Below are 14,345 nucleotides of genomic sequence, written 5' to 3'. Positions count from 1 at the left end.
ATTCTACCGCGATGTGTGAGGGAGCTAACGTCCATATACATTCGAAAAGGGGCACCAACACAGGCAGAGGGAACCGCTGCAAAGATGTACTACATTCATGAACACTCTACTTGCATAAAGCTGCGACAGATAGATGGAATTAAACATGTGTTTTTTATTAGGTATCAATTCGACCGAGCCCAATTTACTCGCAGGCAAAAACTGCATGTATTTAATGTTCTTTTTTTCTTAAAATTGGTACCATTAACACCACCCCCCTTTCGCGAGTCCGTAGACCTCGCTCAACCCAACTGACTCCTTAAATACGTCTACGGGTAGCCGATAATACATGGTTTCTAGAGACGCAGTGCTCTAGACGCCGGATTTTGATCCCCCCTTGTTTTAATACCGCCCCTGCCTGATAATCGTCATGGATTAAAACTCGTCGGCACGTTGAAATAATTCAATCCCCTGAAAAAAAAAAAAAAGAAAAGAGAAAAGGTTGGCAACTCCAAATGGTAGTAATGCAATGCGGCGCAATGCGGAAGTGAATGCGAATGCAGTGAATCATATTCATACACTAAAAAAGGGACCTTGGAGCTTCATCATGAAGCTAAAGGTTAGAAGGGCAAGTGCCGGTATAAGTGTAAGCACGCATCCGCATACTGACGCCCGCATCGCTAGTCAGAATCACTTAGATCTAGGGTTTTGCTGATTCTATCCCGCAAATCCCTTGGACGGCGTATGGCTAGCTTTGCGGGCTGGCGGTATACTCGCTGGAATATCTTCATCGGAGTCGGAATCCGAAGAATTCTCATCGTCTTTCACGACGATAGGTTCCGAAGCTTCGTTGCTTCGTTGAGGAGTCGATTCTTCCATTGTCGTATCCGTCGGAGAGGCCTGGTTCGAAAGAGGCACATGGGACGAGACGCGATAGCCCTTCTTCTGAAGCGTCGAAAGGCTGTTCTGGGCGAGCTCCTGAGCGCGCGAAGCTTGCGATTGTGGGGAAGCGGAAGCACGTTTGGTTGATGTGGGATCATCTGTAGCTGCAGTTGCGCTTGATCCGCCTAAGCCTGCGTTTATGTCCGAGACAGCTAAATGATCGACTTTATGCTCGGGGTTACCGTTAGTAGGAGCAATAGTGGCAGGATTGGCGAGGGCGTTGTTAGAAGCTTGCGGGCTAAGATGGGCGGGTCCGTCGTCAGTTCGTCGACGTTTGGCGCTCGGTGTATCCTCTGCCTGGCTCGGACTGTTATGCTTCCAACCCATACGTTGCCGTTCATTATCAATCTCTGCCTTCGTGCGTCGGTTCCTGAGACGAACTCCATATTTCTTCCGGATGATACTCTGCTTAGTACTAAAACTATTCTGAAGACCTTCAAGCTTGACCTGTCTTTGAGCTGGATCTTGAATTTCCTCTGCTTCTTTAAAGCGAGCAGTGTACGTGATTTCAGCCTGCCGGAGTTCTTCGTTCAATCGTGCTAATGTGGCTGGAGTGAGATGGGCGTAGGGACTGTGTTCCTTAGCTAAGGATCCCGGTGATTCTGCCGCAGCTCCCCTGGACTTTACCGGTGTTGCAAGAGGCTGAGAAGGAAGAGGAACTTCGATTAGGGTTCGGGGTGGGGGTAAAGGTGAAGGATGAATAGGGCTGTTATTGCCTGACGAAAGCGTGATAGGTGATCCGGTATGTGTGGAGCCTTTGGGAGTTGCTGGCATTGTACCATGCTCTCCACATACATGGTTGGCGATATGCTGTTGTTTATGTGAGCGCCTCTTCAACCAGAATAGAACAGAGAAAAATATATTCGCTTACATATTGCTGGCCAACTTTAGTTAAAAAGCCAGCACCACAATGCTTGCATGCAAGTGGGAACCCATCCTTATTTGGCGGTTGCTTAGTGCATACTTGTTTCTGGACGTGCTATATTTGGATCAGCAGTGGAACTAGACATGAAAGCTTGGTAGGACTCACATATTCATAAGGTTGCGTACTATCGAATTTGCGCCAACACAATGGACATTGCAAGATAGGAGGAGCAAGTCCACGTCCTTGCTGTACCGACGGCATGCTTGGTCTATGTTGCAATCTTGGGGCTGGGTCAACAACCGGATGAGGTGACGGATCGAAGAGCGCTGGGGTCGGGTTGAAGTTAGACTCGTCTTTCTTATGATCTTCGATAATATCACTGTTCTCGTAACCAAGACGCTCAGCCCTGGCGAGAGCGTTAATCAGAGAGCGGGCATCAATTGTTTTCAGTCGCCTTTCCAATGCGCAATCAAGGAAATAGTCGCTGGCCTTTTCTAATATCTCATCGGCTAATTCATCTAGATCTGGTGTGGTGAGATGTGAGATAATCTCATGTTTCGACTCGGCCACCATCTGGGCACCGAAATCCTTGATAGACCTTCGGATTATAACCCCATTTGAATGATGAATAACAGCATTCAACTAGTTGTTGCGTTAGTCGATGAATGGTTGATTACCAAATATCGTAAGAATGAAACCAAAATAGCATCGAAGCCTACGTCAAACAACCAATCCAAGGGCACGAATAGTTGAAGGGCATAAAGCTAATGTATCTTCATATGAGGAAGGAGGACAGAAATTATCGAATTTCCAGACGTTTTGATAATCTAGTGACCATGGAACCTTCTGAGATCGCTAAAATGGAAAGAAGAAGGTCCTGTGCTTTTGGTGAAAGAGCCAGTAACTCGAATAATCTCAACTATGAGTGGTGAGAGGAAAGTGCTAACTAATTAGTTGCACTAAAGGGTTATAGGGATGTATCCGCATAGGATAAGGTGAAAAGGGGTCCATAATAAGAATGCGCCTTAACTATCCTTGGTAGGTATAAATGGAAAACACTTACAAGAAATGCATGATGAAATTCCGAGCCTAGTAAGCACTTCTGCCAATTATCGCGGATAGCTCTCCTAACAGCTGAAGATACAGATTGCTGCATAGCGTGCGTAAGTCGCGATAGATCATCAAGGAACTTGGGGTTCTCTAGGTGATGCTCCCTTTTAGGGGAAGGAAATCCTTGTGAGGTGGGGTGCGATTGGGGGCTGCTTTTCGATCGTGAATATGCTCCAGGCGGGTCCACGATGGAGACCTTATGATTTGAATTTCCGGAGGCTCTGAAGCGCGTAGGCTGCCGCAGAAGAACCGGCGGCGGCGCAGGTTGTGACATCGACGGCATAGGTATTGGGATCGTTGGTGGCTTTGGTGGTGCTGCCGCTATAGGGGGAAGTGTGGATGCTGGTGAGTGCGTCGATACTGATGCGGTAGAACCTGTTGTCTGAGACGGCGCAGATGGTTGGACGGATGTTGTTGCACTTGGCGACCCTATGGACGGTGATCCCGGCCTAGATCCGTTGACTCCATTTCCCTTGAGACCATTAATACTCCTAGGAAGGCCATTTGGGTAGTGCGTCGAAAGATCCACCGGAGGTTGAACCGGCGATGGAAGCCGTGCAGGCGTTGGACTCGGACCGGACCTCGGCTCAGGGCCGGGCTCATTCGGTGCTGACGCTGATTGTGAATGTGTTTCCATGACGGAGTAGCTCGATGACTGGCATTAAGAAGATGGCAGATGGCGACAAATTTCTCGGGTTTCCCAAAGGCTCACGCGTTCTTGTAAAATCGCTAGATAACGTACTATAGGCGCAGTATAATATGTACGTTTAGGGGATTTTGCTGTGGAGACGCGCGTTTTAAGGCGTTCCTAACCTTAATATGTCCAGGCGTTGACTCGCTGCATCTGCTTGTCAACCGTCTGAGCAGTTGACCTAAAAAAAAAATTCTCCCAAGTTTGGTAAGTACTCCCGTATTTTTCAGGGCTGTTTGATGCTGTTGGAGTCTAGTGAAATCAATTAGCATATTTGATGCCTGCACGTTGGATGTGACGGCTATGAACCAACGGCTCAAGCTTGTTATGAGCTTGACTTACCGGTTTTGATATTAAAAGCTCTCTTCCATAGCCACAGCTTGAGCGTCCAATGCGCCAAAAGTCAAGCTAGAATTGAAATTTATTGAACGAACAGCAAACGCGCAAAATGAAATGGACGTTCCGGATTATTATGTCTTTTTTTTTCTAACGGGGTGGAGCCAAGTCATTTATTAGTAGCTGATTTTACCTCCGATTAGCGTCGATTAAATACATAAAGTACACTTAATATTCGGGCAACTTATAAGTGATCCACACTTTTATAAGTAAGGCAACGAATGATTGGCCTGTCCTTCATTCTGCTACGCGAAAGGTGTGACATTGGTTTTTTTTAACATGGAAGGTAGAATGTCTTGATCCGGGTGAATTATTAAGTTGCCAATAATATCCGTGCTTTCTAGTGCTATTTTGAGTAAGGTGCAAAGGGCTAAGTTAGTTTTTAGTATGTACTTCCTGGCTGCCCTATTTCCATTCTTGTTCCTGCCTCTCCATCCTATTAATTACATGAACCTAGGTAGGTAATTACCTTCTTTTCCCCGCCACCTAGAGGCTTGCCACATTATTTTACCTTATTAATATATCTTCATTACGTGACCCTCAGCTCCCAATTAATTTGCTTATGCGCATTCGCGTTCGATTTATAATGTCTCAATACCTGTCATCTCCCCCATCTCCCCACCCTGGTGAAAAAGACGAACTGCAAATGATAACTTAATCGATCTCGGGAAGTAGTGTGAGACAACAGATCCATTGAACAGCCTATCTCATCCAAGATCTCCCTCTAAAGAAATTATAAAGTCGCACAAGCCGTCGATTGGTTTATCTTGCCAGTGTTGCTTTACGGCCGGCTGAAGAAGTACAAGGTGTCCACGTATCAAACTACATCAGCTACTTTATTTAGCCTGTTTATCAAAGCCGTTTGATAAATGAAGAATCATCTGCCTAACAGCATGATATTATTGAGAGCCTGCATGCTTCCCCGGATCCTTTTCCACGGTTCTTAGGTGTCCGGCAATACATCTTCTCGTGCGACCATCCTCTAGAGTCTCCTATTCTTCTCAAGCTCGTTCAAGCCCCACGGACTTTGAACTCGTACTGTTCCCCGCGATCAAGATAAACCACCCGTTCACTCCAGCCATTCTCGTCGACCTCCTTTTTAAACTCCGACAGGGGCGACAAGAAGACGTCGTAGTCGTCGTAATGGATTGGAATGGTCAAGTCCGGATTAATAAGCTGCATCAGCTGTATTCCTTGTTTGGCGTCCATTGTAACCATGACTAAGGGCATTGAAGGTCCGGGGATCGTCGTGCCGCCTAGGTGTACTAACATGAGGTCGACCTTCTCATTACGGAGCCGCTTCGGGATTTCCTTGAGTTCGTCTACGAATAATGTGTCGCCGGAGATGTAAATGCGATACCCTGTATCGATGGATTCCGGGTCGCCTCCAGTTGGGGCCTTGAAACTAAAACCAAACTCGAGAAGCCATCCATTTGTCGGCGGTACAGCTTTGAGCAAGTCGTTAGCCTTAGCCAACGGACCCGGAGGCACGTGTTTCCCCGGCATACCCGTCACTTTAATGACTGGTACTTTGCCGTACCCGCCGGCATGAGAAGGCTCTTTGCGGTCAATATGAAGCATGATACTCTCGAAGAAGTCAAGGCCATGGATCGACTGGAATGGGTCATCCTTGGTTTCACCCGAGAGACATTCCTTGGCATGCGGAGTGGTGATGATATCGAATGCCCTATTCAGCGACTTCTCGACCAGGCGGTCGAAGTGATCTTCATGATAGTGAGATAACAGAATACAGTCAAGTGGCGGCAGCTCGTGTAAGTCCACGGCTGGATTTGTCTTTCGCTGTGCAGTCACTCCTGGTCCTAGGTGGACATGATCTCCGGTATGCAAGAAGTTGGGATCGGTAAGTATCCGAATTCCTTGCCACTCGATTATCGTTGTCGCTGTGCCGACGAAGTAAATACTGGCATCTTCATTAAGTTTCGATCCTTGAGGATCTGTGAACACTCTTTTCACTGGCAATGTAGCATCGGCCTCGTCAGACGTTGCCTCATCCTTAAGTAAGGGTTGCCTCTTTGACGCATTAAGATGAAGATGGCGCATTGAAGCCATTCTTAACTATGACGCCTTTCTAATCCGCCAATTTGAAGGGACATTGAATTTATTGTCGTCATTTAAAACTATATGTAGGCGAGTGCTCACTGGTATCATGACGTGGACGTTGAAGATGGATGATGTAATACACTTATATCAGTTACAACAGACTCCCCGCGTGATTCGCTTTCTACTTTGAAGCTTTAGGACAAACTTAATGCATCGAACGCGGTTTGAAGTCTACCTTATAATTGTCAACTGCTTATGAACCTTAGTTAGAGTGTGGCATAGCTAACCTTAACAACCTTATCATGGCGAAGGTTAGTCGGGTGTTTCCAAACCAAACCCTATGTCCTTAACCACGAGTTTTGTTACGGCCTCAAATAACATGCACAAAATCAGTACGGCGAGATATGTTAATCCGTGTGTGTTCATTGAATAACGCGTGGCTCATCATTAGGTTGGATCCAAGCGGTCCTAACCTCTCAGAGACAAGCCACACGATCCTATCCGATCCTATCCGACAATACCAAACCAATCCAGTGAAAATAGGGAGGAAACATGACTGAGTTATACAGGTATCATGAGACGATTGCCAGCTACTTCCCAAGACTTTCTACAGCGTAACTTTCAATGCCCATCTTTACCGTCTCATCTTATTCCACACCTATTTATCACGACCCTTTCGAACAGGGCTATCCTGTTCATCCTCATCCTTTTTCTGCACTCGTGGGGACACCATACCACCCGCGTCTGATCCCTTGTCACCATCCTTATCCTCGCTCTTGCCAGGCTGCGGGGTAGATTCGCGTGCAGCCACGGCACGTCGCTTCTGAGGACGTTGTTCGGAGGAGACGTTCGTAGTAGATCCCGTAGCATTGACACTGCTAGGTCGGCGAGCTGTACCGGCAGCAACGGTGGTTCGGGGCTCGAAACCGCCGGTAGCGTTCGCATTGGTGCTGGCAGGGGCGGCGGCGCGATTGCCGGTGTTGCTGGTGTTCGTGGTACCCGGGATATTCATGGCTCGGCCATTGTGCAAGGGATTGCCGTCGGACCACAAGTATGAACCAGGCGGTCTGCGGGAGTAATCCGCTGGGAAGAAGGGTTGAGATGCGGGAACGGGGACGTATGAAGCTTGGCCATAACCGCCGGTGCGGTTGCCCGTGTAGCCGACAGCCCCGGTACTCTGCATACCCATGGCTCCACTGTTGGTCGGAGCGTTTCCTTCGGGATACCAGGATGACATACGCGACGGTCTTCGCTGAGGAGTCGCTGTCGGGATAGGTCGACGCGCGGGAGCGCCATGCGGCACCTGGCTATAACCGCCGGTGCGGTTGCCGGTGTAGTTGACGCCGCCGTTACCCTGCATACCCATGGCTTGATTGTTGGTGGAAGTGTTTCCAGCCGAGGCCCAGGATGGCACACGCGATAGTCTCTGATGAGGAGTCGCTGACGGTGTGGATCGACGCGCGGGAGTGCTATGTGGCACCTGGTCATTGCCGCCGGCGCGGTTGCCGGTGTAGCTAACGCCTCCAGTATTCTGCATACCTATGGCTTGATTGTTGGTGGAGGTATTTCCGGCTGAACACCAGGATGGAATACGCGACGATCTCCGATGGTGAAACGCTGTGGGGGCGGGCGGCGGAGCGGGCGGGTCGTATGAAATATGGCTGGGACTGGCGCGAGCGACGCCGTTGTACGAGTTGCTGATGCCTCCGGTATTCTGCATACCCATGGCTCGGCCGTTGGCCAACGGATTTCCGTCGGACCACAAGGATGAGTTTGGCGACGGGCGCTGGTTGTGAGCCGCTGGCGCAGAAGGTCGAGGCGCGTTGGCGCCGTCTGAAACCTGCCCATTATCGACATAGTAGGACTGATGTAGCTTTTGGGATTTTCGTGTGTACTGTTCATCGTATTTTCTAATTTGGGTCTCATAGTCTTGAAGAGTTGTTGGGCGAGGTGCTGCGGCGGCGTATCCTCCTCCAGGAGTGCGCGTGCCGCCGTAAGCGTTGGTTCGGTTGTTTTCGGTGATACATGAAGGCGTTGGCGTTTGCATATCCAAGCGTAAGAAGTCAGGTGTTACGGTACTGTGATCAATACCACCCGCAGTTCTCGGGTTGGCGCGAGGCTTGTCATCGTCGTCTGGTGAGCCCGCGGCATTCTGCGCAATGCTTCTAATATCAGCACGAGCGGCACTAGGAGGGGCCTGCGGTGCCATCACATCTTGTGTCTTTTTCGCACCTGTCGCGGCGGTGTTAGGTTCGTCATCGGTCGTGGTCTCGGCTGAAGAAGCATGGCCGTGTGATGAGCCCGCGGCACTCTGCGCAATGTTTCCAGTGCTAGCAGCGGAGGGACTAGGCGAGGCCTGCGCTGCTACATCTTGTGCCTCGTCGTGATCTGACTGGGCAGGGGACGCGGGTGGTGAGTTAACCGTGTCGGGAGAAACTGGTACTGGAATAGCTGGGGCCGGCGGAAGTACCGGAGGCGCCAGAATGACTTGATCATCTGGAATAGTCGGAATAACAGGAATCTCTTTTCCTGTTGGATAAAGCTTCGGAGGAGGTCCGTCGTTCTAAAACAGACCTTGCATCTCTCTAGCTGTCCATTTACGCTTGTCATCCTTGACATGCGCGCGAGGGGCCAGCGCGGCTAGCTTGACATCGACGGGGTGAGCCCAGTTCTTCCACGCAGAGATTCCGCCGGATGATGACAGCCTGTGTGATGGCAGCGGATTTCCCGAATGCTGGGAACCCCAAAAGTCCGCGACCACCTTCTTGCCATAGTTGTTTCGGTCACGATATTGCCGATTTATTCGCTCTTGCAGATTCTCGACGGGGTTTCTGTTGAAGTAAAGTTGCTGAATAATAGGGATCACACGTTTACCGAGCATGTAGTTGATGAAAAATGCGCGACTCTGAGCAAGCTCAGCCATGGCTCTCATCAAGTCTTCATCAGAAATAGACGCTTTTTCGGGGACCAATCTGGTGCTCTTGAACTCCTCCAATCTTCCAGCAGTTCGATACGCTTCGAACTCGCAGACGAATGCATCGAGGCCGCGAAGCCAAACATTGTGCTTTGTCTCAATACTGGTGCCACGGGCAAATTTTGCAGGGTAGTTCGAAGTGAGCTCCAACATCTCAACTCTGAAGTTGATTTGTTCAACATCCTTTTTGAATGTCAGTGCACAATCTCGAATAAATGAACCCTCGAGAGGGGTGTTCGCAAGAGCGCTTCGAGGATTCATGGTTGCGGTGATATTTGGTCTTCAAAGGGGATGAAAAGGGAAGTGATGTGAGTGGTGGAATTATCATCTACGAGATGGAGTAGAAGATGATGAAGGAAGGAAGAAAGAAAGAAAAATAGATGTGTAAACAAAGTAGAAAATAAACAAGTAGGTAAACAAGTAATAATGTGGTGTCATGGCTGTTGTCGACGGTTCACTCGATCGTGAAGTCGTGGGAGACCTACCTCTTAGGACGAGGGCTGAATCCAAGACTTGGTCTTTATTATGAGGGTATCGTTTCGTACGGGCCTTGTATGAGAAAAGGGGGACGAAGCTAACTAATGTAGTATTCTGGGTGTTATACTTCTCTTCCAATGTCTTCTAATCCTCGTGGGTTTACGCCGTAACCGCTGTAGATACCCAAGTATGGATATTATTCAATCTGCTATATTTCTATTATTCGTCACTATAATTAAAGACCACTCCCTACTTGCGTCTTCCAGCTGGGCCAGCCTCTACCACACGCCCGGCATCCAATCTTATAAAGTAGTCAGCATCCTTCACGGCCTCTAATCGATGGGCGATTGTGATCACTGTACTATCCTTGAGTTCCGATAATAGGACGTCCTGTATTGCCAAGGCAGTCTTCTTATCAATGGAGGCAGTTGCCTCGTCCAGAATAATAATGGGGCTCTTCCTGAGAATGGCTCGACCGATACCAACCAGTTGACGTTGGCCCTGACTGAGGTTTTTGCCTCCAACATCGACGATGGAATCAAGAGACCACTTAGGCCCCAAGACCCGAAACAGCGCCTCTTGGCATTCCTCGTCCGTATGCTGCTCCTTCGGATCTAGGTTGTTTCGAATTGTGCCCGGAAACAACACCGGATCCTGGGCCACAGCGCTGATCCGCTGACGCCAGGTATGTACATCAACTTTTGATAGATCAAGATCGCCAACACGTATATGCCCCTTCGTTGGATGCATTGTTGCAAGAAGGGAGAGGGCTAGTGTAGTCTTGCCGGATCCTGTTCGTCCCAGTACTGCGCACGTTGACCCGCTAGGGATCGTGAAGGAGACATCGACCAAAGAAGGCTCGAGATGCTCTGCGTATTTAATCGTTACTGAATCAAATGTGATGCTGTCCTGGTATGAAGGCCAGTTGGGAGGGGGTTTGATGTCTCCATTGGGTTCTTCTTCCAGATCCAGAAGTTCAACAACCCTCTCCACAGATACGAAGTCCATCTGAAGCTGACCATACGTCTTACATAGGACATGAGTAGCTTCGACGAACTGTGTGGCGCTTGTGAGAACGAATGCGATCAAGCCAGACGAAAGCCCTTGGTATAAACCTAGAAGCGTCAGGACGAAAATTGAACCAGCGGATAGTATATCGTATCGGTATTGGAGCCAGGACTGCAAGCTCCAGTAAAAGTGGTCCATTTTCTGGAATGTATCTGTGGCGGCGATATTGCGGTTCTGAAAGACCGATTGTGCTTTGAACGCTCGAATAGTAGCCAACCCGTCGGCGAGGATACCGAAATTCGACATCAGTGGGCTGAGGGTCACCATTTCCAACCTGCGGAGGTTTTGCGAGGTTGGCAAAAACCACCTGAAAATAACAACGAACCAGATAGTCATTGCGATAGCGAAGATGAAGAATACTGGGGTTGTGAAGGCGATGACGACCATAGAAGCCAGCCATGTCAAAGACCAAAAAGCTGAATTTTGAAGTGGTTGTATGACTCCACCATCCAGCATTCCAATGTCGGAAGTCAGTCGATTCATTAAGCGCCCTACTGGGGTAGTGTCGTAAAAGCGGAATGTCGCGCAGCTCACTTGATTAATAGCTCTGGCAAACAAGTCCTTGGCTGCTCTATATAGGATGAGTGTAAGACCGCACTGGGTAAGAAAGTACAACGCAGTCAAAACGATCCCGATAACTGTATACCACACTAGCCATGGTTTAACATCATCTTCCGGGCTGGGTAGCCCATCGAAGATGCCGTTCGCAATATCAGATGGACTCGATAGCTGAGCTTCGACGCTTCCGTATGCCTCACCCCATGCCTTCAAAAACCAATAATTGAAGATACGAGCGAAACGGAAAAGTGCAAATATCCCGATGACAGCAAACCAGTATGTCAGTTTGCCCGCTTTGATATATGTCCAGTAAACTCGGGCAAGGACGCCACCTGATGCCCGACTTTCCTCCGAAACGAACTTGTCAGGGACTGCGGCGTTCGCTAACTCTTCTGGGGCTTCCTGGGGTTGGTCTTCGAAAACGGCGTTTTTATTCTGCGCGGGAGCGTCGAGTTCTCCGGGGTATTCATCGGACGAGAAAACACGAGCTTTGCCGTTGGTGATTTCAATCACTTGATCTGCGAGTGCCAGACATAGGTCAACCCGATGTGTAACGAGTATGACAGTACGGCCTTTCAAAAGGGATCCGTGGAAGAGTTTGCTGACGATAGCCTGGGCAGTTGAATGATCGAGCGCCGCAAGCGGGTCATCAAGCAGTAGGAAGCGAGATTGACAGTATACGGCTCTTGCTAACGCGACTCGTGCTTTTTGGCCTCCAGAAAGACCAATGCCGTTCTCTCCAATATTCGATTTATCCCCATGAGGAAAGCTGGCTAGGTCTGGCACTAATTCGCAGGCATCAAGGACCTCGCTGTATCTACTTCTGTCCATAGGGAAGTTAAACAGAATGTTGTCCCGGATGCTCATATTTTGAAGCCATGGAGACTGAGCACAATAGCCCACCATCTCGTTTGGTAAACTGCAGTCTCCTTTCACTTGATCGAGTTCGCCTAAAATGGCTTCTAATAATGCTGTCTTCCCTGAACCGACCTTTCCATGGACTAGAGTAAGTCCACTTGGGAATTGCAGATTCAAATCTTCCAGCACGAGTTTCCCATTGGTAGGCCACGCAAACGATGCGTCTCGGAATTCGATTTCAGAGGGGATGTCGTTATAACCACGCTCTTCTTTGTCCGGTTCGCGCATGAAGGTTTCAAGGCGCTCTATTGCCAGAGAGGCGTTGATGAGTACCGTTATCAAACCAGGTAATTCTTTCAAACTCGACTCAAGCAGTCCAAAGAGTGACAAGGCGGGGAATGCTACGTGGACCGGCAAAGGGCGTCCTGCAATGAAAGTTACTGCGAAGAAAGTGAATACGGGGAAAAGAGCACCAGCAGCAAGATTAGAGGTATTAACTCCAATGCTCCATAAGCTAGTGATAACCCTCAAATGCAGCTCTTTTGCTCGTGCTTGCATGATGTCGTCCAGCCACTTAGACTGCCAATCATACCAGCGAAGGGGCCTGATAGCCTCCACAAACTGGGTAGTCGCCTGAAGTCTGACGTCCGTCGCAGCTCTCCGACGCCTCTCAACTTTGACTTGTGAACGAATAAACCACCCGTTTAATATTTGGAGGATGACTGCCCAAGCCACACCAAAAAGACATGGCCAACCTAGCAATTGCCAGATAAGGAGGAGGGAGAAGATCAACTGCAATGGTTTCGTAAGAAGAGATGGAAACTCCCAAAACCGCTGGGCAACCTCATAGGCGTCATTTCTCATCAAATTAAGGATTTTGCCCATAGTTGCCGGTTGCTCTGCGTTAGTCTCGACTTCGCTTTTGCCCTTAGACTCACGAAATCTGAAGAACTCGAGAAAACGATCAAAGCGAGTCTTTTCGGGCTCCTGTATCTCTCCGAGTAGCGGCGTCTCTTCGTCAGACTCGAAGCCATTTTCCTGGGGAGGTTCTCCCAGATCTGTGCGGAGCCCGAACGATTTCCGCGATAATGTTTTGGCGTAGACTGCTGTAAGTAGCTCGCCACGCGACCTCTCGTATGCGCGACGGCTGTACCATAACTGGAAAACACTCGATTGAGCGGCGACAATGCGCACGAACAGGATAGCAAATGCGTAGAAAACCGAATCCTTAGTATGGGCAGGGCCTCCCTCGATAGACTGCAGTAAGCGTTGCAGAAGAGCCGGGTTCGCAAGGTTCGCCGTAGTTTCTACGATTCCAAGAAATGTAATGATGAATAGATCCAAGCCATTTGCCAAAAGTAACCGTTTTATAATCGAACCCTTAAGATCTCGGAATAACATATGCAACCTCTCATGCTGAAAATCATACGGTAGTAACCAAACATCTTCGTCATTCAACGTACTCTTAAATCCTTTAGTAATCAGTGGAGACAGCCAAGAAACAGTCATAAATTGCCATAAGCTCAAATTATCCTCGGGGCTGCGAAATTGAGAGGTTGGAGGTAAAGTAGAATTCGCAATGCCAGTCGAATCAAGGTCGGGATCTCGCATGGGCATTGAGAGGATGAGGAATATAGTGGCTAACGCCACTCCGACGCTAGCGACGTGGATTATATTCACACGTCCCGTCTCGTTATACCATGACACCAGCGAAATCAACCCGCAGACAGTAGTAGTGATAAATAATGTTAGAAGCGTCTTTGGCGTCTTTCTCGGACGACCGACGGCCGTAATGAATAGAGCAGTAACCCATGGCGCAAGTTCTAGAATTCTGACGTTGTTAAATGGCGGTGATGCGGCGACCAGGATAGCTAGAACGAGTCCGATCGCAGACAGGACCAACAGACAGAAAGTCCAAAAACTGTAAGGTCTCGAACGAATCCCAGATAATAAGGCCTCTTCCTTAGCAAAAGGCCGAATCCATTGTGGTGCTTGAGGGAAGAGACCGCGGGCGATATACAGGAGTAAACACGTGCCCGCGATTGCGGCTTGCGCGATCGAGCTTCGAGCAATGACATCCATAGACGCTATGGTATGGCGAAGAATCGATTGGTCTTGAGAAGAAAAGAACGAAGGGTTTTGTGTTGGAACAGATTTAAGAAATTCGAGAAACTCATATTGATCGGTATATATCATACTCGTTGCGTGTGACGAAGAGAAGGTTCTTAAAGTGTATCCATAGTCTGTATTTCAACGACGAACATTTGAGTACCCAACGACGACCCTAAAAGCGGGTGATCGTCAGTTAGTTAGGAGGCGGAGATGGATACGTAAGCTGGCAACGAATTTCGAGCTCTTTGTACAAA

The 14,345-nt window shown here is 48.8% G+C and overlaps 5 protein-coding genes across 5 annotated transcripts; all 5 read right to left on the bottom strand.

Moving 5' to 3' along the window:
* Window positions 1-134: 134 nt before the first annotated feature.
* On the bottom strand, window positions 135-4,046 carry F4807DRAFT_429069 (uncharacterized protein). Its single transcript, XM_047998303.1, has 5 exons — window positions 3,930-4,046; window positions 2,850-3,839; window positions 1,952-2,428; window positions 1,793-1,900; window positions 135-1,731 (listed from the first exon to the last, which is right to left on the bottom strand). Exons 2-5 carry the CDS (start codon window positions 3,531-3,533, stop codon window positions 697-699), a joined length of 2,304 nt encoding a protein of 767 aa, XP_047853231.1. The 5' UTR covers window positions 3,534-3,839; window positions 3,930-4,046; the 3' UTR covers window positions 135-696.
* A 348-nt stretch (window positions 4,047-4,394) lies between these two features.
* On the bottom strand, window positions 4,395-6,378 carry F4807DRAFT_429066 (Metallo-hydrolase/oxidoreductase). The gene has a single exon (XM_047998302.1). It carries the CDS (start codon window positions 6,051-6,053, stop codon window positions 4,995-4,997), a length of 1,059 nt encoding a protein of 352 aa, XP_047853230.1. The 5' UTR covers window positions 6,054-6,378; the 3' UTR covers window positions 4,395-4,994.
* Window positions 6,356-8,430, bottom strand: F4807DRAFT_130874 (uncharacterized protein). Its single transcript, XM_047992985.1, has 2 exons — window positions 7,545-8,430; window positions 6,356-7,187 (listed from the first exon to the last, which is right to left on the bottom strand). Exons 1-2 carry the CDS (start codon window positions 8,251-8,253, stop codon window positions 6,703-6,705), a joined length of 1,194 nt encoding a protein of 397 aa, XP_047853229.1. The 5' UTR covers window positions 8,254-8,430; the 3' UTR covers window positions 6,356-6,702.
* On the bottom strand, window positions 8,431-9,512 carry F4807DRAFT_130859 (uncharacterized protein). Its single transcript, XM_047992983.1, has one exon. It carries the CDS (start codon window positions 9,277-9,279, stop codon window positions 8,608-8,610), a length of 672 nt encoding a protein of 223 aa, XP_047853228.1. The 5' UTR covers window positions 9,280-9,512; the 3' UTR covers window positions 8,431-8,607.
* F4807DRAFT_130860 (canalicular multispecific organic anion transporter 1) lies at window positions 9,513-14,293 on the bottom strand. The gene has a single exon (XM_047992984.1). It carries the CDS (start codon window positions 14,173-14,175, stop codon window positions 9,745-9,747), a length of 4,431 nt encoding a protein of 1,476 aa, XP_047853227.1. The 5' UTR covers window positions 14,176-14,293; the 3' UTR covers window positions 9,513-9,744.
* Between the last annotated feature and the right edge of the window lie 52 nt (window positions 14,294-14,345).

Source organism: Annulohypoxylon truncatum (genome assembly GCF_022578515.1).
Source record: "Annulohypoxylon truncatum strain CBS 140777 unplaced genomic scaffold F4807scaffold_20, whole genome shotgun sequence".
Taxonomy (NCBI): Eukaryota; Fungi; Ascomycota; class Sordariomycetes; order Xylariales; family Hypoxylaceae; genus Annulohypoxylon; species Annulohypoxylon truncatum.
This window is presented reverse-complemented; position numbering and strand designations above follow the sequence as displayed.